Source organism: Podarcis muralis, chromosome 14, assembly GCF_964188315.1.
Source record: "Podarcis muralis chromosome 14, rPodMur119.hap1.1, whole genome shotgun sequence".
In the NCBI taxonomy this organism is placed as follows: Eukaryota; Metazoa; Chordata; class Lepidosauria; order Squamata; family Lacertidae; genus Podarcis; species Podarcis muralis.
In genome coordinates this window covers 2,112,038-2,134,752 of record NC_135668.1, presented here as the reverse complement: position 1 = coordinate 2,134,752, position 22,715 = coordinate 2,112,038, and the positions used below count along the sequence as shown (strand labels likewise).

At 46.8% G+C, this 22,715-nt stretch overlaps 1 protein-coding gene across 4 annotated transcripts; it reads right to left on the bottom strand.

The window, feature by feature from the left end:
• Positions 1-3,001: 3,001 nt before the first annotated feature.
• LARP6 (La ribonucleoprotein 6, translational regulator) lies at positions 3,002-21,624 on the bottom strand. Of its 4 annotated transcripts, none has more exons than XM_028706427.2 (3): positions 21,371-21,624; positions 5,254-5,449; positions 3,002-4,550 (listed from the first exon to the last, which is right to left on the bottom strand). In XM_028706427.2, exons 1-3 carry the CDS (start codon positions 21,556-21,558, stop codon positions 3,459-3,461), a joined length of 1,476 nt encoding a protein of 491 aa, XP_028562260.2. In that variant the 5' UTR covers positions 21,559-21,624; the 3' UTR covers positions 3,002-3,458. The 4 variants fall into 4 exon arrangements, with proteins under 4 accessions (XP_028562260.2, XP_028562258.2, XP_028562256.2 ...); XM_028706425.2 differs by lacking the exon at positions 21,371-21,624 and adding an exon at positions 20,958-21,325; XM_028706423.2 differs by lacking the exon at positions 21,371-21,624 and adding an exon at positions 18,952-19,149.
• Positions 21,625-22,715: the final 1,091 nt, after the last annotated feature.

The window sequence follows — 22,715 nt, the reverse complement described above, 5'->3', positions numbered from 1 at the left end:
AGACACAAGGAGACAGTCTCAGTTGTTCAAATAAATTGCAAATGGGGCACAGGGCAGGGACAGTCCTTTAAACATTCAGAGCCCCAAACCATAGAGCTGGCCATGTCAAGTACAGTACGGGGGTTGTGTTCTGGGTTATCGTATGTGTCAGCAGTTCCATGTAAGCCCATTCCGCCCGCTTCTGGGGCAAAAGAGGTGTGTGCATCAGCAGTTTCACATGTTTTGGTTGAGAGCAAGATGGTCATTCCCTGTATATGGCAGAGGGAAATAATCCGGACTTTCAGCCATGGGCAATGTGCACTTTTGGTCACCCAACCCAGCCAGGAAACAGATTGTCTCCCAAACACTCTTTAAGGGCAGCCCTACATTGAGCTCATAATGCAGTTGTCTAGGCTTAGAGCTACACCAAGGCCAAGACAACAACCAAATAGGGGGAGGGGAATCCATACTTACAGGACTAGGAACGTAGAGGCAGGCGGGCCTCTGGATGCCATATTGTGGGGCGATGGCATATGGAGGCAGGTAAGCTCTGTGAAAAAGGCATGACAGAGGACAAGCAGGGCTTAGCTTTCCTGTTCTTTTCTGACAAATGAGTCCTACACCTGCTACAATAGAAATCCAGAAAGGCTGTGCCCACCCAGCAGGGCAGTCTCCTCCCCCTTCCCCAGATACCTTGTTGACCATCTCTAAGCACACCAATGAAATTTTACAGGCAGATACGCCACACAAAAAGAAACAACTAACAATGCTGTTATGGGGTGCGGTGGGGAGGAAGAGGTCAGGGCGCCCCTGAGAGCCCAGCACCCGGGTGCCCCGCACCTCTAGCACCTATGGGTAAGATGACCCTGAGCCTCAGCCAGCATGGCCAGTGGTCAGCAGGGATGGGAGCTGTCATCCTGCAACATCTGGGTGACCCTGGCAGGTCCCCCACCCTGCTTTAGAGATCCTCTATCACAGTCCCAGAAGCAAGGAGGTCCCCAGTGTGAAGGCACCTCATCTGAGCAGATGACACTTACCTGTAGGGGAAAGCCATATTGTGTTCATCCCAGCACTTGGCTGGCCCTAGGTCTGATTATTATTATTATTAATACCACTATTACCCTACATACGTATTACCCATGATCTCACAATGGCTCCTGCCTGAAGCTGATTGGCCATTGTGCTGTGTGGCTTCACTGCCAGGCTGGACCCATGGGGTACCAAGACTTATTAGGAGGCTGGAGCAGAAGAAAAGCTGTTCATTCACAAGCGGCAGAACACAGAAGCCCAGGCCTCACTATCTGTCCCCCCAGACCTTCCCTAAGCCCCCCTCCAGGCCACCCCCCTCGCCAGCCCTGCCCCTCCCTTGCCTGGATGGAGAGGTGGGCACAGGAAAACCTCAGACGTAGCTGGAATGCAACTGGCCTTACCAACGGCTCAGAGCTGCATCTGTTGTTTTGCCCACTGTTGCCTCTGGCCCTGCTGCTCCTGGCATGTGGCCCCCAGAAGGCTTCCCACGAGGGAAGGTGGTCCTGGGCTGAAAAGGGCTCCCCTCCCTTGCTCTAGAATCAGAGTGGGAAGGCATCTCAAAGGTCGCCTGCTCATGAGGTGAGGTGAGGCTGTTGCTGCAGGCGGCTGGCAGATCCAGCCTTGTGGAGAGCCTCCTCTGCTTGCTGGCTTCTCTGCTGTGCGCTGATGGCAGGGGGAAGCGCTATTTTTCTAGAAAATTAGGTGCCGGAATTCACCATGAACACCCTCCCTTGTTCTCTTAGAATGGCAATGGCACCCACCAGAGAGGTGCCGGAACTGAGTTCCAAATCCAGTGTGTTCCGGCTGGAAAAAAACCATTGGCAGTGGGTTCATGGCAGTAGAGGCGTTGGGGGTGGCAGGTGCACACATAAGAGCAGCGGGGGCAGCATTTTCTGCTTTGCCTCTAGCAGCAAAACTTCCTTGGCTGGCCCTGCCATCCATTCCGTAGTGGGGCAGGGTAGTTGTTTTTCCTCCATGGTGTCAGGGAGTGGACTGAGGAGGAATGGTGGGAGCCCCAACCCCTTCTCCTGAACCTTCCCAAGGGCAGGAGGGCAGTATTGATGCAGAACAGTGGTTTGTAGAAGGGCATAGTCTAGAGGGGAAAAGCTGGGAAATAGTGGGTGAGGAGCAGCTAGAAGAGGAACCACCAGGAGAAAGAGAGCTGGCAGATTCCGTGTCCTTGGACAGCATTCCTGACCCCCTTCGCCTAAGACTAGACGAGCTTTGAGAGTGATAGAACAAAAAGCGCAACAGCAACAAGCTCAGATTACCCGACGTAGGAGTGGCATAGATTAATGGAGATGGGGGGGGGGGTGAACCTTCACTGGGAGCGACACCATTTTTTAGGGAGATATGCATTGCTGTGTCTCTTGCTGTGATTATTAAAGAAACTCTGATAAGAACGCTCCTTTTGTTTGCTCTTCTCATTCACTGCCACAGGGAAGGGATCTAATTCCCCAAAGTCTGACACATAAGCATCTCACGTCCTGCAGTCTGCCACATCACTTTCCCCAACTGTATTTCCCAGTAACCTTTAGATTCCTCAGAACAAAATCTTATCAAGGATCATGAACAGCTTACCTGAATAAAAACAACCCCACTGTTGCTGGTTTCTCTCTGAAATACACAACCATGCCCACTCAGGGGCATTCTCAGCTTATGCAGGTGGGCGATGCCTAGGTCCAAATAACCAGGTGACCCCACACAAACTAATGGCCTACCCTAGAATGTGCCACAGTGATCCAATAACTTCCCCCACCTCCAACCTAGATGAATGTAGCAAATTGTGGTTCAAGTGTTTACAGATTCCCTCAGAATTTGTGTAAATATTTTCCATCGTAGCAGGGCCCCAAAATGCACTTCATATTAGTTTTGCTGAACCCAGTATTCTCTGCAACCCTCAAGGGGCAGGAGAAGACAAAGCAAACCCATGGCTGAAAACAGTTTTATACATTCCACAATCCAATCCACACCTGCTTGAAGCCTGATGAGCCAGGATATAAAACATTTTTTAATGTTTTTGGCTTTTTATTCATACCAATACACTTTTTGTCTAAAAAAACACACAGAATTGTCTTTTTGACCGTCAACGCTAGCAATATATCAGAAACTCCAGAGTTCCTTTCAAAGATTACATACAAGAGAGGCTTTGACATACTGTTAAAATAATGGGTACAACTCTGACCATTGCACACACTAAAATATATTTGCACTTTGCAAAATAAAAAGGTTTCCCCCCTAAAATGTTTGGTTATTCCTGGTATAAAAAAGAGAAGTAAAATGCAGCACAGCTGAGATTTCAGCCAAAATAAAATAAAATGAAGACAACATATAGATTTAAGTGTGAATATAAACATACAAAGCTACACACATAGAAAAGCTTTTTTTTAAAAAAAGGAAAATACTACAATGATGCAAGTCCTTGAGGAGGACAGCCCTGGAACAGTCCATCAGTTCAATGCACCACACGAAGCTTCTTCGTTCTTTGTGGGCCTGTTCCTTTCGTGGCAGTTATAGAATCCCTTCGTACCATCAGGGCCCCTGGGCAGACGCAGAACGCCAATGGGTAACCCAACTGCAGTCGGTATTTTGGGACTCTGCACTGGGCTGCCTACAGGACTTTTCTCTTGTGTCAGAGTCTGAGCTTGCCGCCTCCTCTGGACCCACGGGCTGCTGGAAGGAGTAACACTACTGTCCGATGAATAATCCATGCATCTCCTTGATGTCTCAGGGCTGGTGCTCAGGCTAAGCCTTCCTTCTCCAGCAAGTGGGGACATCCTGGACACTTTACGCAGTGCAGAAGGGCTGCTCCAAGGGCTGGATCTTGGAGACACGTTTGGGCTAAGATGATTGTTCTGGTAGGCAGAAAGACTCAATTTGTTGGAAGAGTTGCTTCTGCGCCCAGACATGGGTGATGCTGGGTTGCTCTCAGGCTCAGAGGAGCTGTTGGCTGAAGATTCATCACCAATGAACTGAAGTTCTTCAACCCTCTTGTTCACTGAACGCGTTTTGCTGAGAGCCTTGCTGGAGTCTTCTTCACGGTTCTTGTCTTTGAGGACCTTCTTTTTTGGAGGCTTCATTCCAATGAGGATAACCTTCATGGCAGTTTCATTGTCCCTGATGCACATAGACTCGTGAGCTTTGATAGCAGCATCTACCTCTTCAAACTCGATGATCGCACATTCTTTGGTTCCCACTTGGCTGTATCGGCTGCTGAATCTCTTGATATCTGGTGGAAGATCCCGACCAGGCTTGAGGATGCGAACCGACGAGATGACGCCAAACCTGACAAAGGCTTTGAGGAGATGCTCCATTATCTTCTCTTGAACACATCCATTCTCTTGTCCTCCATCTGGAGGATGGAGATCAGAAACCAAGCAGATGTCATAGACAAGCAGCATCTTGCTTGGGAGATTCTCGCTAGGGAAGACGGGGACAGGAGTGTTACGACGGACCTTCCTGTTGTCTTCATTCAGCTCCAAAACATCAGAATATTTCAGGGCATAAGATGTGGTTCTCCAGTCACGGGTCAAGTGTTTCACCTGTAAGGGAAAGGTAGCTCATTGAGAAAAGGCAAAAACATTCCTCTTCTCCCAGGTCTTTGGCTACTTGAACTATCTATGGTCCTTTAAACTGTTGAGGGTATTGTTTTAGTTTCTTTCTATGTTATGTCTTTTGTGGTTTTATATTGTAAACAGCCCTGTGATCCTCAGGTCAAGGGTACTATAGAAATTCAAACAAACAAACAAACAAACAAACAAAACACCAGAATAGTATGACATAGCCATGAGTGAATGGGAACAGCTTTCGTTCACTTGCATAATTTGCCATCAGCCTGGCAGACCAAGGGACACAGGCACACACAACCTACTTCAGGCTGCTGGAGGGAGCAGCAGGACACTCAGTGGCTCTGTGCTGGGCCAGCTGCATATCCTGCAAGACAGCCAGGACTGCATTCCTGCATTGCAGGGGGTTGGATTAGATGACCCTTGGGGTCCCTTCCAACCCTATGATTCTATGACTGCCTCCTGCAGCTTTAGGCTGCCTGCATGGCCCATGTAATTGAAAGACAGCAAAGCTTTCTTATCGTGGAAATGCCCTCTGGTATCCAAGTTCTGAGCTGACACACAAGGGAAAAGGGACAGGAAGGGAAAACCATATGCATATAGGAGCATAGCCTGAACGGACTCTGCTGGCCCCTCTGGTTGAAGCAACACTTTGCAGCCACCATGCAACAAAGCTCACCTTTTTGAAAGATGTCAGGAGCTTGACACTGACGTATCCCATCTTGTTCCTCCGAACATGCTTCAGGAGAAAGGCATCTTTTTCAAGGTTTTCATCTGAGAAGTAATACTCAATCTGGGCCACCAGCTTCACGATCAGCTCCTGCTCCGGAGGTTTCCAGTTGTGGCCAAAGTCATCCCCGTCATTCTCACCACCACTAGGAAGAGAGAGAAAAGAAGACGATATTGCTCAACACACCTGGATGTCTTATTACAATTTTACACCTGCATTTCTGCTTCTTCCAAGGGAAATATTGCTGCAAGGTGGAATCATTCTTGCAAGGCTCCTTTCAGAAGAGAGTCCTTCTGACCTACAGAAGCATTTCTTTTAATGGAATCACCTGAATAGGAAACTAAAATGATGGTTTCATGTGACACTTAATATGCAGCTATGCAACAATGGTCCTACTATGATGTTTCCTCAGAATTAAGCCTTGTTCAAGCAATGTTCTGAGAAATGTTAATTATTAGTTTCCCATTTGTAGCTTCTATTTGCTGTTGCTTCCTGTTTAGTGTGACAGTGCTGTTACTGCTTAATTGCTCCTTCGCCTGTCAGTTCCTGATCCAGATTAATTACTGGTTTTGTTTTTCTTTATCTTTACTGTGATATACTGTCTTTTTGCTACTCCAAAATAACTATTTCACAATAAAAAAATAAAAAATAAAAGTGGTTGGAGAGCAGCCATTATGACTCTCCTGCAGGGAACTAGAAGTGACTGATTTAGTGCTTCTAAACCTTTGTACTTTTAAAAGCCACAAGTGGAAGCTTCTAATTCAAAGGCAATGCTAGCACTGAAAAGCTTCAATAGCACTTTGCTATTCTACACCCGTTTGAGTGGCACTGCAACCATATTTTAAAATTAAAAGAAGAAAACAAGGCACCATAAATCAGGCCCAAAGGAAAACAAAATAAACGAAATGCAATGGGTTGCCAAGAATAAAGTCTGTAAGAATCAAGTACGGTATGTAGAACATGAATGAACAGTAGCAATTCTAGTTGGTAACCAAAGTCTTATGAGGTTGTCCGTTTTCATTCACGTGTCACAATGTGACAGAACAGGAAAGAAAGAATGTGAAATCCATGTATTAGAGGGAGAACTGGACATGATTGCCAGCCCTGGGAATGATGACGTAGTGGTAATAATAATAAAATCTGTGCACTTCACAGGGTTGACAAGCTTGCTTGACTTACTGATGTCAGGCCCAGAAAAACACATTTTCACTTTGCAGAAATCCAAAGCCAAGAAACACTAAATCCTGCAACTTATGTAGAACCATTTAAGGCACCAATTACCAATCCTATATAAGAGCCCAATAAGAGCCCTAGGACTGGATTAGACCCAGGCCCATCTGTTCTCACAGTGAACAAGCCTCTCCCTTTGGAGAGCTCACCAGCAGGATTTAAGAGGACCAGCCCTCTCCCCTCTTGTGCCCCTAAGCAGCCCAAGACTGGCGGGGGCATACGGCCATCGTGGCTATTATTTATATACCTTTTAATCAACAAAAGTCTCTAAGTGCTTTACATAAAACAATATGAAATATTCCAAAGAAAATACTGATAAAATCCCCAGATACATGGAAGTGTGCTTTTAAAACAGGAGACATGTGGGTGTCTCCCCCCATATATAGAGAGAGAGGGAGAGAGACAGAGAGAGGGTGCTCAAAGTCAACCCTTTAAACACACACACACACACACACACACACACACACACACACACAAATTACATGTCTGGGTAGGCTTGCCCAAACATAAAAGTTTTTAAGCAGGCGTCAGAAACAGTACAGAGAAAGCCCCTTCCTAATATTAACAGCACCCACTGACAGCCTTGTCCATCACTACATCTTCTGCGAACAAAAACCACATGTTTTAGTCACCTCTCTCTAGTCCTCAAGGGCAGTAAAAACCACTTTGTTAAGTGATGGAATTATGCCAGGTCTTGATAAACGGATGGCCCACCAGAGATATGATTCATCAAGTGCTGTTGTCTTACAAGTGTCACTTGGTCTGGAAAAAAAGAGAGCAAAGATGCTGAATACTGCTCTCCCCCCCCCCCCCATTTAAAAACATAGATTGTGTTTTTCGAATATATCACACTGAAGAGTGCAATATATGGTACTCTTGTGCCTCAGCAGCTTTGGAGAGGCAAAGAACATAGGATTAGCCTTGACGTGTGCCTGTGTTTGGATTGTCTGATGACTCACAGGCAGATGAGTCACAATCTAATGTGGTTGTTTTTCTGGCTCCTTGATCATATCTTTTTTGGATTTCGCCGTCTCCATAATTTTGCACCCCCCCCTTCCCTTACCACCCCCCACTGGATATTTCAAATGCAGATTGCTAGGCTCTGTGGAGGCATTGGGGGTTCTCCTTCTCCACCCGCTCTACTGCTCACATACACACATGGATTCAATAGCAGATGCATTCCTGCCATTTCAAAAGGGAGGCTCCATCTGCCGTACTGGGCAGAAGCAGAATACAGAGGGGCTTGGGTTGCCTGAGCCCTTGTATCCCAGCTCCACGATGGAGATCTTCTGGAGGTTGTCCCCCATGTTACAGAGGCCCAGCTGGCTTCAACTAGAAACTGGACATTTGGTGGCACTGGTCCCTTCCAACTGAGATTCAGCACAGGAAACCTTGCTTTTGATTTTCAGGTGTTTCTTGAAGGATTTTATTCTATTTTTATTTTTATTTTTTGTACTGACAGGGTCTTCAGTTTTTGATCAGTTGGTCAAGGGAATGCTTGTGAATACTAGCTGCTGGAAACCACAGGAGGGGAGAAGGCTGCTGTGCTTGGTCCAGACATAGGAGCCACCTCCTAGGGGCCTTTGCTTCCCCCCAATAAAATATTTGAGGGGGTCAGGGCCCCCCAAAGTTGATGGACAATGCCATTCAAATGGTGTGCATGTACCACAAATTGTAATCAATTATGCAGGTGCCCCCCCCCCAATATTTTATTCAAGTTGGTATCTGAGTCCAGCTTGCAAGTTTCAGGTAACTGGCTGGCCACTGTGAGATCAGGATGCTGGACTAGACGGGCCATTGGCTCCATCCAGCAGGTTCTCCTTATGTTTTTATTATTGTTTTTTTAAAGAATTATCTTTTATAGTATAATGTACACTTCCTTGAAATATCATTCTTCTTCTTTGGTGATCCCTTGTAGCCGAGTAAGATTGTCTTCCATAAACACGGTTTTAACAATGAGTCCGTAAGTGACTGTGGAGGCCAATTCTGGATCCACACTTCCTACCACAGTGGGGACATTGGTTTCCGGATGGGAGTTGATCATGGTGTGGATTTGCCAAGCGTGCCTTCCTCTTTGCATGTTTCTCCCTTGCGTCCTGAGTTCGAGCGTCTTCAAAGCCTTTGGTAAAGGCTGTTCTCCAACTGGAGCGCTCGCAGGCCAGTGTTTCCCAGTTGTCAGTGTTTATACTACACTTTTTTAGATTTGCTCTGAGACAGTCTTTAAACCTCTTTCGTTGACCACCAGCATTATGCTTTCCATTTTTAAATTCGGAATAGAGTAGTTGCTTTGGAAGACGATCATCAGGCATCCACACAACATGACCAGTCCAACGAAGTTGATGTTGAAAAATCATTGCTTCAACACTGGTGATCTTTGCTTCTTCCAGTTCACTGATATTAGTTTGCCTGTCTTCCCAAGTGATGTGTAAAATTTTTTGGAGACATCGTTGATGGAATCTTTCGAGGAGTTGGAGATGGCATTGATAAGTGGTCCATGTTTCACAAGCATACAGTAAGGTTGGTAGTATAATAGCTTTGTAAACAAGCATTTTGGTTTCCCTGTGAATGTCCCGGTCCTCAAACACTCTGCACTTCAATTGGGAGAAAGCCGCACTCACAGAGCTGAGGCGATGCTGGATTTTGGCATCAGTGTTGGCCCTTGTGGAAAGATAATGGCCTAGGTAGAAGTGATTGACATTTTCCAGCGTTACACCATTGAGTTGGATTTGTGGTACTGCAGAGGGGTTATTTTGTACTTGTTGGTCTAGCACTTTGGTTTTTGGGATGTTGAGTGATAGGTCAAGCTTTTCGTAACCTTCTGCAAAGATATTTAGGATGGTTTGGAGGTCATCCTCTGAGCGTGCGTACACTACATTGTCATCAGCATACTGAAGCTCTATGATGGAAGATACGGTAACCTTACTCTTTGCTTTCAGCCTGCACAGATTGAAGAGCTGTCCATCTGTTCAATATATGATTTCTATTCTGGTGGGGAGTTTCCCCTCGACAAAGTGTAGGATCATGGCAATGAAAATAATGAATAGAGTTGGGGCAATAACACAACCCTGTTTAACTCCTGATCCCACTGTGAATGGTTCATTTTGAGAGCCATTGTTATCTGTGATTGTTGCTGTCATATTATCATGGAGGAGCCGGATGATGTTTACTAATTTATCTGGGCATCCAATTTTCAGAAGAACAGTCCACAGGGCATTACAATTTACGGTGTCGAAAGCCTTAGTCAGGTCAATAAACGCCATATACAGGGGTTGGTTTTGCTCTCTGCATTTTTCTTGAAGTTGTCAAGCAGTGAAAATCATGTCCACTGTCCCCCTAGAAGGCCGAAAACTATTTTGGGATTCAGGAAGGGTCACCTCGGATATTGTTACGAGACGGTTTGCTAAGATCCTTGCAAGAATTTTGCTGGCCGCAGCTAATAGAGAGATGCCTTGATAGTTTCCACAATCAGTTCTGTCACCTTTTTTTAAGAGATTGATAATTGTGGCATCTCTAAAGTCTGCTGGGATTTCTTCTCTTTCTCAGATTTTTTTGATGAGCTTGTGAAGTTGTGTAAATTCAATTCCACCCACTTTGAAGATTTCGGCAGGTATCCCATCAGGTCCGCTGGCTTTGTTGTTTTTCATTTGGTTAATAGCTATACACAGCTCTCCCAGATTTGGAGATACTACAAGCTGATCTCTAACTGGGTTTTGTGGAATTTGTGAGAGGACCTCAGCAGCTACAGGGGAGTTGCGGTTAAGGAGATGTTGGTAATGCTCTTTCCAGCGCAGTGAAATAGCTATTTTATCTTTTAGAAGTGTGGTACCGTCTGCTGAGCATAGGGGGCATACGTCATGATTTATTGGCTCATAGGTGGTCTTTGTGGCTTTAAAGAAACTCTGTGAATCATGAGTGTCGGCTAAGTGCTGGATCTCTTGAGCTTTTTTTATCCACCAGGTATTTTTCAGTTCTCTGGTTCTTCTTTGAACCTCAGCCTTAGCGTTGGCATAGGTTTTTTTCTTAGTGGCGCAGTTTCTACCTCTTTGCCAGATCTGAAAGGTCTTCCTTTTCTTGTCAATCATGCGTTCAATCTCACTGTCATTCTCATCAAACCAGTCCTGGTGTTTCTTGGTTTGGTATCCAATCATTTGTTCACTGGCTGCAATAATGGATGTTTTTAGCTAGGTCCAGTGTTCCTAGATGTTATCAGGGAATTCTGAAAGCAGATGGTCCTTAAGAGTTGTTTGGAAGCAGTCCCGTTTAATGGGATCTTGAAGGGCTTGAGTGTTCATTTTGCGCCTTGGTCTCCTTCCTTGAAGCCTGCATTGAGGTATAATCTTTTTAGCCATCGTGGAGCATATTAGTCAGTGATCTGTCCAGCCATCATCGACGCTTGTCATAGCTCTGGTAAGGAGCACATCATGGCGATCTTTAGCATGGATAATAACATAGTCTAAGAGGTGCCAGTGGTTTGACCAAGGATGCCTCCATGAAGTTTTAAATTTATTTTTCTGTCGAAAGAGTGTGTTGGTAATAACAAGGTTGTACGCTGCACATACCATCAAAAGTAAAATTCCATTCTGGTTGCTGCTGCCAACTCCTTCTTTTCCAACAGTCCCAGGCCACAGATCAAAATCTTGCCCAACTCTTGCATTAAAATCACCCAGGAGGATAATTTTATCTTCTTTAGGCGTCTCTGATAGGATGATATCCAGCTGAGAGTAAAAATTTTCTTTAATGTCTTCATTGGCATCCAGTGTTGGTGCATAAGCGCTTATAATAGTAGCCTGTTGGTTTTTGGTAAGCTTTATTCGAAGGGTTGAGAGTCGCTCATTAATGCCGGTAGGGACTTCTGACAGGAGCTTCACAAGATCGTTTTTGATAGCGGAGCTAATTGATGTTCTTGTTCAGATAGACCTTTCCAGAAGAAAGTGTAGCCTCCTTTTTCTTCCTTCAGTTGTCCCTCGCCTGCTCTTCGTGTCTCTTGAAGTGCTGCAATATCGATGTTAAAACGTCACAGCTCTCTTGCAATGATGGCGGTTCTGCGTTCAGGATGCTCACTGTCTGTGTTATCTGACATGTTACGAAGTCTGTATATTCCATGTTACAAAGTTCAATTGTCTTTTATGACCGCTAGGTGGTGACCCCACTGGGTGCTGTAATCCAATCAGGGAAAAAGGGAGGCAGACTATGTTTAGGGCACCTTTTCTAGCCCCTCCCCTTTTCGGGGTGAGCAGAGTGGATCCTAAAAAGGGCTGCTCAGTCATGGATACAGCTGCCGAGCTGCTCAACTGCCTCGTTCCTTGAGTCAAAAACGACAGAATCTGTATCCACCACCCATGTGCCGGTTCATGACTAGGGGCTTCCAGATTTCACAATCCTGCCCCTGTTACCATTTGCCGATTGCCATGGGAATTTTGGGGTTTGGGTTGGGTTTTTGGAAGACACCTGTGTGTGAATTTGTTTTATGTGTGTGCACGCTGACCAACGCACAGTCTTCGCAGTAGGGCTCTGTTCCGATGGCGTGAAGTAGTCACAACAAACCGGTAGATTCCTATCTGCTGCAGCCTTCATCCACCTTCACACCCGTTTTAACACACTGCTTGTTATCACCCGCCTGTTCTGCTGTTGAGGACTTCTTGGATCATTCTTTGTCTAGCTCCTTCCCTTTGACCTTACTGCCTTGGGTGACCCTGCTGGGAGTATGAGTTTCCCAACGGCTTCACTCACAGGAGTCATAGGATCATGCAAGCCCACTCACCACTACAAGGTGATGATCCACGAGTGGGTTGAAATACCGTATGATACTTTGGTATAGAAATAAATTTATAAAAGAAGAAGTTATTATATCACCATGCATACTTACTGTAAAATACACAATTCTGGAGACCCATAACTGATAATAACTGTCCAAACTAGGTTATCTTGGAATACTGCTATGTATACCCTCTAGAAAGATGGGGAGCACTTGGATCAAAACACATTAATAATACCTGAGATGCTATTGAAACATTATCATCAATTTGAATAATATGGCAACACATGTCCCAAAAAATAATTTGACGTTTTCTCCCACACTAAAATGACTATGTGGGGAGAGCAGACTCTAAAAATAGGGAAATAAATGGGGATATGGAAGAGCTGAATAAATTCGGCCATATTAATGTTAGGCCAGTTGATAGACGAGAAGGATGAATTTTATGTATACTCTTATGTTAAGAGTTATGTTAAGGGCAATATGAATTACCCTTAAATGCTCAATGGCAATATGTTCAGATAAAGCATTGGCTAACTACCACTTATGGACCAGTAGCTTAAAATTAACTCTTATGTAACAAATACACCCCACTATCACCTTATACAAATGTTTTTTTAGCAGCAAACCAGTTTGAAATACAGATATTAAGGGAGGAAGTGTAAGAAAGAACTTGGTCTCAATCTCGACCAAGCAATGGGAAACTGTATTCTCTAACAGGGGTGTCTCTAGACCTTAAACTAAGACTCATACAACAAAAAAATACTAATATTTAGAATTTACTGGATTCCATTCCATTTGTTCATGAAAGGGTTATCTAAGATACTGAGCTGCTGGAGATGTAACAAGGACAATGCTTCTTTAAAATATATGTTCTTACAATGTCCTACATTGGCAGAGGGTAATAGAAAGGCTTAATGTGACTGTATGGAAAACTCTTAGATTTGCAGAAGAAAATATCATTTTGAATTATATACCAAATACATGGAACCTAACAAAGGGACAATACGAATGGACTCTCTGCACCCTTACTATGGCAAAAATACAGGTATTGATGAACTGGAAGAAAAAAATGAGGTTCCCTTCAACGAATGGGGGAAAAAATATGTACAGTATAAACTTGCAACACATGAACAAGTTGCGTACAAACATAGACTTGCCATGGACAAATTTAATGATATTTAGAAATCATTTTTATACACTGTATTAGGTTAGGTTTAGGATAAGTGAAATAACGATATTGTAATGTTTATGTTTTCTTCTTCTTTTCCTCTTTTGTCTTTTTAAAAATTCTTTTTATTCTTTTCTCTTTTTTACACAGGTGTATCTTAACAATTGTTATTTTTTAATGTCTTGTTTTACCTTGTGCACTTATAATTTTATCCTGGGTACAACTATTCTTTTTATTTTTCATATATGTATAACCTGCCCAATCCAGTGCAGAAACCAGCTGAGTGAGCTGTTACGCCTGGACTTCAAAAGAATGGAAACCTTTAATGCCATGGACTCTCAAGGTCTGCTTCACTGCCTTGTTTCTTAAAGAGCTGCCATTAGCATACCCGCCCCCACATTTCAGGAGGGCAAATCGGGGCACCCCCCCTCCACCATCTCGCTGCCAGCTCCTTTGCCCACTTGCTCCTTCACTGCCACTGCCACCCCACCGCCACCCTTCCTTCCCCCGCAACCACCTCCTCTGTGGCCTCCTCTTCCTCCTCCAAGGCCTTGACCAAAGTTGCATCAACTGGCACCCAAGGGAGAAGCTGCTACCCTCCCGCCCTCCTCACTCTGGTGTGAGCCAACTGACTCACACCACAGGGCAGGACAAAAAAACGCCTGTCTTTGGGTCCCACACGCTGGTGTGGCCAGAGCACAGGAGTCATAATGGGACATCCAGGATTGGGTGGCTTCTGTCCATCTGGGATGTCCCACCTAAAACGGGACACTTGTGCGCTATGCACTAGGAAGTTGCCTCTTGCCAGTGTAGACTGTTTTTCTAGCCTGGGATTTTCCACTCTGATTGACAGCTGACTTTCCTGGGGGTGAGGAAGAAACAGCTCTCTCTCATCGCCAGCTGCCTGGCCCTTTCAAGTTGCGGAGCTTCTTGAGATTGAACCAGAAGCTGTCTGGTGCTCTGCCATTGAGTCACTAGGATTCCTTCTCAACTTTTGTTTAAAGGGTTTGAGACAATTTTGTTTGCCCCAGCCAATGAGAGAGAAACACACACACACACACTTCAACTTTATATCAGTAGTTGCGTACTCATTTCTAAAACAGCCAAAATATAATTTGGGAATTAACAGCTGCATTTTGCAAATGACAGCTCTACAAGGGTGGCAGCCGGAAGGGAAAGCAACATCTTGACTTGGTAAAGGAGGTTAGAAACAGCTGTTATTTTAATTTTCAAGAGAGGGAAGTGCAGACCACACGTGTATAACACTTCCCTGCTCAACTGGGCTGGAAACACTGGTGTCATGTCCTTCTCCAAAGCACATGTAAAAGTCGCAAGCATTTCCTTTTTCCTTCCAAGAGTGGAAAGAGACACAGGAGGGTCTTAAGGGATCAGGGTAAAAGAACAGGAAAAATCTTCTCTAGTTGTCGTTCCTTTCAACAGTGGAATTTTTTATGTGTGTATGGCTTTTTTTCAGCAGGAACTCGCATTCATTGTGAGTTCTGGCACCTTTTCTTCTAGAAATAGATATAGATAGTGACATGGGTGGCGCCGTGGTCTAAACCACTGAGCCTCTTGGGCTTGCCGATTGGAAGGTTGGTAGTTCGAATCCCTGTGACGGAGTGAGCTCCCTTTGCTCTGTCCCAGCTCCTGCCAACCTAGCAGTTTGAAAGCACACCAGTGCAAGTAGATAAATAGGTACCGCTGGGGCGGAAAGGTAAATGGCATTTCCATGCGCTCTGGCACTTGGCACAGTGTTCTGTTGAGCCAGAAGCGGTTTAGTCCTGCTGGCCACACAACCTGGAAAGCTTTCTGAGGACAAACACTGGCTCCCTTGGCCTGAAAGTGAGAAGAGAGCTACAACCCCATAGTCGCCCTTGACTGGTCTTAACCATCCAGGGGCCCTTTACCTTAGATATAGATATAGATCATATAGATATAGATTATATAGATTATATAGATGATATATAGATGTTGTTGTTTTATAGTTTGCTGATTATTCACTAATTTGTGGTTGTAATTTAGCTAACATGACCCACTTGGGGACCTTAGGGTGAAGGGTGGGTAAGAAATACCAAAAATAAAATAAGTTAATGAAATCCCATTAGCGTCCAGGTTCACAAAGTTGCCATGATGGTACCCAAGCCTAGTTTCTACACACATGCAACATACACCAGTATAGCTTATTTACTGAATTAAGCAGAATTCAGGATAGAAAATGTTGCGTGTAGTTTCCTGCAGGCACTAAGGTGGTCCTGGGGTGGTGAGGTTGATGGGGCACCCAATCTCACCCTGTTAGCATGCTGTTTTTGCAATTGCCAGAAACGAGGAAGGATATACAGGGTATGTGTGTACAGAGAGTCTAAGACGGGCCATAATCTCCTTAGTACCCCTGAAAATCTCTTTGTTCTGAGTCATACTTTCCAACAAGGAGATGGTACTGCTTCAGGTCAACCCTCTGCATGTCTACTCAGAAGTAAGCCCCTTGCAGTCCAAGTGCATCAAGGACTTCCACCCAGCAAGGGAATACTGTCACAGGGGAACAGCGGCTATTTCTTACAAATGCAGAGAGCTGTCTGCAAGTCAGCATAGTGTAGCAAAAGGCCACCGTAAAAAAGGGAAATTCTTCTGCTGGTGTCTGCATTGGGCATGGGTAGTGTTTAGGGTTTTTTATTGATATAAAATTTTTGTATGTGTAAATTGTTGGATTTGTTTGTGTGTTTTGTTGATGTTTTATTTATTCCTTATGACTACTTTTGTTATGTTGTAATTACATATATTTTTCATGTTGAAAGCCACCTTGAACATGGTTTGAACTATGGAAAAGGAGGGACTCTCTTGGATGGGAGAGCCACTGTGTGGAGGCTCCTCTTTATTTTCTAACCAAACATGATTTGGATGCTGGTGGGACAAGAATGAGAGAGACCCTTTCTTCTGGCACCCCCTCGCAACAATTCTGTAGCCTACCAGAAAGTTTTTCAGGTCACACACACCATTTTGATTTGGGTTACGGCTATCAGTTCGTTCTATGCTGGGCCATGTTAGCAAGCCCAGGTGGGACTTCTGGATGTGCCTCCTACTTACTGAGCAAAAGCTATTCTGCTTCGGACCCCAGAGTCCTGGTTACTGGCTAAACGTGATCCAGAGTTCATTTAGATCTCTCCCTGTCCCTCCCCCCGCAATGCTACACACCCTCCAAATGTATGCATGATTGAAACCTATTCAAAAGTCAAGTGAAACCAGTAGTAGGGGAAGAAGGGAGAGACAGGCACAGAATGCTGCAGAGCTAAGATTCTACGCCAGTGCTATGGGGGATGCCCAGCGCCAGCTCATTAAGACAGCAGCAATCCAGGATTATGCCTAGGATCTTCCAGATCCATTTATTTCTAGGTGACTCCTTGCAAGCAGCCAGTAGTGCGTCACAGTCCAGAGGGAGACTTCAACAAGCCAATCACACTAATTAACAGCAGCTTCCTAACAGGCTGTCCTGGCCTATTTCACTAATCTCTGAGTGATGCAGCCACCCTAATCTTTTTTCCTCCACCATGAAAACAACCACCTGCCCACTGCTCCAGAGTCTTGATGGAAACAGGTGCCCAGCAGGTCACTCGTTCATATGCGTGCGTGCGTGCGTGCGTGCATAAGACTGCAACACACACCCATACATCCAGCACAGCCAAAACACCCCCATTCTCCAAGTGTCATTTGGAGATAGCAAGCAGAGACTCATACACTCCCTGAAATGAAAGTCATAGCCACATTGATGTGAGTTACAGTTAAAGAACCCATGGTCTGAAGTGGATTTGTAAATTGTAGTCCGGTGCAATCTCCAGTTAAAGGGTGTGGAAGGTGACAGGTCTTGGTGTCCCCAGTGGTGCTGTTAGGTGATTTTAGACTTTGGACTTAATGGTTTCAGTTTCTCTCCCTCCCTCCCCCGCACCTCAAAATGTGATAAGCTTGTCCTACTGCCTCCTGCTCATTTGGACAGGTGGGGCACTGTGCATCTGCCCCCAAGTCCTGCCCTGGCACCACTGCCCATCCCTCTCTTGCACAGGAGAATCATAAATTCACTTCTCAAGATTAATGACCCTGAACTGAATTTGCAATAGAATTAGAAGTCGTTGTGTCTGCTGTTTGTTATGTACTTTAGATCACCTTGTTATGACACAATTTCCCTAAATCTATGACTTTCCTTTCTTGATTCATTCATCTTACTATATTTCTTCCATAACATTTCATCAAGGAAGCTACTTTCTCTTAGGAAAAGGTTTCTGTGTTCACTGTTCCAAGCGGTGGTGCTGGCTATTAGCTTAGATAGCTTCAAAAGTGAATCAGGCAAATTCAGGGAGGAGTGGAACCTGCACATCTAGCAAGGGAAGATAAAGTGCTAGGAAGTAACAGAGGGGCTCACTCTGGGGCCCGATTATGGGCTTCCTAGAGGCATTCATTTGGTTTGGCACCATGGTAAGCAGGATGCTGGGCTAGACTAGATGGCCACGGGGTTCCTGGTCCAGAGGGGTTCCTGGAAGCAAAGCCTTACAAGAAATGGTTGCAAGAGCTGGGTATATCTAACCTGGAAAAGAGAACATTAAGGGTACAGAGGATAAGCTGACTTCAAACATCTGAATGGTTGTTATGTAGACAATACAGATATGTTCCGTGTATGGGAAAGGCAGGGAACCAAATCTGGGCTCAACATGAGGCAGAGCATCTCAGTGGTGATGTTTGACAGTGGGGCAAACTCCCTTCACTAGAGGTATTTAATCCCCCCCCCCCATTCTTTAAATTAATTTTCCAAATTTATAACAAACATTAAAGAAAAACATTACAATATAAAAAAGACAAATGAACAAACATATATCCTAACTGTTAACATCCCAATTTAATTATCATTATTGGATGATTTCCTCGAGTCCCCCTAGCTGAGTTTCCATATAATTCATTGTAGCAGTTTTCCAATATCTAATTTCGAATAAAATTAACTTATTCAATTAACATCTTTCTCTCTCTTCATAGTGTTCTCTATCCATAATGTTATACAATTTAACATATTTAACTCCTAGGCCAATTTGGTACTTACAAATAATTCTACTTATGTTATCTTAGAATATCTAACTAGATAATTCACTGGAGGTATTTAAGCAGAGGCCGGAGGTCCATCTGTCAGGGAGGCTGTAACTGTGGATCCTGCATTGAGCAGCTGGTAGGACTAAAGGACCTCCAAGCCGCCCCCCCCCCCTTTCACGTTCTTCATGAAAGCAGAAACTTTACGGGTGGTGGAGAAAAACCCATGTGGCACATCCTTAGCTGGCGGCATTAAACCCCCCCCCCTTGGAGGACAACATCGGTAATAAGGCTGGCGAAGGTGCAGCCCTCCAGATGTTGCTGGATTTCAAGTCTCCTCGCCATCCGAAGGTGGCTGCTAACACCCTCCCAGCGCACCAGGGAGCAGAGCCAGACGGATTTCGAGGGATGGAAAAGTAAGGGAGGTCACCTCCTTCTGCTCCTCCTCTCCTCCTCGGGGGCATCAGATTACAGGCGCTCAGCTGGCGCAGCCCCCCCCCCCCAGTGCCAGGTCAGCAGGAGATCCCTTCCTCTCCCCTGGGGGCGGGGTGGGGGGGACCTCGTCTCCCGGGCTCCCGGCCAAAGGCGACTTTGCAGCATCGCATGGGCTGGACCGGAGGAGGAGGAGGAGGACAGGGCGAGCGCCGCTTGGTGCAACATCCGGCTCCAGTTGCGCCCAGCTTCCTGCAGGATTTGGGAGCCTCTTGGGTCGCGTCACGCGGCGCCTGCGTCAGCTACTGCGCTAGGATCCCCTTGAGGATGCGGGGCACCCGCCCGCTCCCTGCCGGGGGGAGAAGCTAGCCCGCGTGCCCCTTGGCAGGGGAGCCTCTGCGTTGTTTATGGAAGGGGGTGTTTTAACAGCATCTATAGCAGGAGAGAATATGGAGCAATAGCAAAACATCATGCAAGGGAAGGCGGGCCCGACGGGGGGGGGGCGCGGGGAGGAGGATGTTATTCTCTCTTCCAGATGCTGCAACACTCTGAGGCTGTGCACACATGGCCTGCTTAAAACGCGACGTCGTTCTTTTCCTCAATTCGAATCAAAGCTGCTTTGGGAAGGAAACACATCAAAGCAGAGCACCAGGATGGATAAGGATTGTGGCAAAAGCTACGTGCGCACCGCTTCCCCAGCTGCATGCAGAGTCAACGGAACTGTGGGGCGGCCCTTTGCCCACCACCCCTGACAATTGGCCAGGCTGGGTGGGATGTCAACGGGAGGGGGAGTCCCGCAACATCTCGACAGTCACGGATTCCCCATCGCTGACAGAACGGGTTCTGAACTAAGGGCTGAGATTCTGTTCCTTCCTTGGTGGTGGAAGGCAGGTGGCAGCAGTTTTGCCAATGTGAACAGTTCCAGTGTTGGCTAAACAGTTGTTTTCTGCACAGCAGAGGGAAGGGAATGCTGGGAGTTCCCAGACTGCGCAATTGGAGAGGGGCAAATGTGAGGGGACAGGACAGGGAGGAATTGGGGTAGAAATGTTTTCACGGAAAGGGCGCCCCATGCCCAATGGGCAGCTATAAGGAGGACTGGGTTTTGGGTTTTTTATGGACCTCATTCTCTTCACATCTTGGCAGAGCCAAACTGGATGTGACACCAAATGCATCTTTAGCAATCATGGTGGAGTTTGTCGGAGAAGGGCATAGTTCAGCGGCAGAGCCCATGCTCTCCATGCAGGAGGTCTCAGGTGGAAGCCCCTAAGGAAGGAGCTAGGGGGACTGAAAGATGGTCTGACTTGGTTTAATAAGACAGTTTCCTATGGTCATGGATAGATACCGTAGATAGATAGATAGACAGACAGTAGCAGGTGAGCAGATTTTGACACTTCGAGTTGGGGTGGGGGGGTTCATGGAAGGGGAGGAAAGACTTAAGCCTCCTCTCTTGATATTCTGTGGACCTGATGGAGTACCCCCCCCCACACACACACCTGCCACCATTTTTTTTAAAGAACCCTGATACCACTCAGCATCGCATCTCCTTTGGTCCAAAGATACCAAAAATAGAAATGTCTTCTTTGTGCATTGAATTAGTGCTAGTTACTGTGTGGATGGAATGTAAGGTGAAGTGCATTATAGCAAATGCAATCACAGACACCCGGCCACGCGTGCCTAAAAGGGTGACTGCGCACATTCTGAGTTGGATCCAAACTGCCTCCTTGTAGCTAACACAGGTCTGGAGGCTTAGCCAGCGGCTCCACCGATTCACCCGCCTGCTCTCCGGGGCGAGCTCCCCTCCATCATAGATGGAAACCGCTGAACTTCCTATGGAAGCTCGTGGGAGAAAAACTTCTTTCTTTCTTTGCCTCCTCGCCCACTTTCTGTAGAGGAGAGTTTGCGACTTTCCCCTTGCCATCGGGCTTTTTCTTTGGCAAAAGCCCATCACAAGGGCTGACACCTCTCCATTCCCCAAATGCAGAAATCCTAGACTTCGAGTCCTACCTCCCCAGCAGGAGCGGGAGACTTCGCTGGTGGATTGTGAGCCTTGTTCACTATTGCGGACTAATAGCGCCGTTTGGATCATCCCCCAAATACCGCGAGTCAAGCCTCGCGAAACGGCTTCGCGAAAGAAGAAGAGCAGCAGAACTGCGTTGCTCTAGCCCAGCCAACCGGGGCTGGAGGGGAAGGACCGGGAGCAGCTTCAGGAGCGGACTCCCGCCTGGCGCCACATGCCAGTTGCAAAGCAGCAGCCCGCTTGGGAGCGAGGGACGCCGCCAGGCGCCTGCCCGGGGACCTTGTCAGCCCCTTCCAGCGCCGCTGAATGCGGAGTCAGCACAGGCCAAGCCAGCCCCGGAGCGGGAGATGGATGGCGAAGGGCGCCGAGGAAGCCAGGCCCGGGCAAGCGGGGCTCCTACCTGGACCTCCCGCCGCCGCCGCCGCCCCGCCCGGCCTCGTCTTCGCTGCAGCTGCCGCTGCCCGCGGGCTGGAGGCTCAGGCGCGCGTCCTCGTCCTCCTCGTCGTCGAGCCGGGCATCGGGCGCCGCGGCGACGCGGATCTCCACGGGGCCGGCGCCCCCGGCCCGCCGCCCGCCCGCCTCCGCCATGCCGCGCCCGGAGCCTCCGCCCGCCGCGCCAGCTGAGCCGGGAGGCGCCGCGTCCCCCTCCGCCTCCTCGCCGCCGCCGCCGCCGGAGGAGGAGCCGCCCCCCAGCCGCCGCCGCTGCCCGCCCGCCCGCCTCCTCCAGCCGCGCCAAGCCGGGCGCGTCCGAGGCAGCCGCGCGAGGTCGTCCCCCTGGCCTGGAGCTCCTCGGGCTTAATCCCCGCCACAACCCGGCGAGGCAGCGACTGGAGCAAGGTCACCCAGGCAGCTTCAGGCGACTCCTGGTCGCTCTCACGTCCGAGTCTAACGCCTACACCACACCGGGCTGACCAGGGATGGAAATAGCAATGGTGGCTCTAAGGGCAGGCAGATGGTCAGGTCCCCACAATTCAGCCCCCCTCCAAACCCCACCTGCTCTATCTGAAGCAAGTCTCAGGAACCTAGTCCAGGTGTTTGAGGGCACCAACCAGCATACAGACAGCTGGACTTTCAATAAGCTTTCACTGATGAGTAAGATTAGCAGTAATCATGGAATAAGAGGAGAGGTCCTCTTGCGGATCAGGAATTGGTTAAGAAGCTAGAAGCAGGAATAGTTTGTCAGATATTGGAATGGAGAGAGCGTTGGGGTGAGCAGTGAGGTGGCCAAGTTTCAATACTAAAATGTTCAGGTTGAAACAAAAAGATATTGTGAAGAACTCCAAAATGATCTATCCAAACGGAGTGAAAAGGCAGTAAAATGGTGATGTGATTCAATCTAAACCAGTGTCAAGTGATAACATATTGGGGCAAAACCCCTCAACTTCATATAAATGCTCATAGGATCTGAACTGACAGCAACTGACAGGAATGAGCCCTTAGGGTCATAGTGGACATCTGAAGATGTTGACCTGGTGGGCAGCAGCCGTGAGAAAGGCAAATTCCATGCTATCACAGGAAAGGAACAGAAAATGCAACTGCTGATGTAATGCTATTACACAAGTTGATTGTACGGTTGCATTTGGATATTGTTGAGCTGGCAAACTTGGTTCAGAAAAGGGCAGTGAAAATGATCAAGTGGGACATTTTTGTTCAGAGAAAAGACAAGAAAGAGGTGACATAATAGAAGTTTATAAAATTATGCCTGGCAGGTAGAATAGGGATGGAGGAAAGTTTTTCTGCCTCCC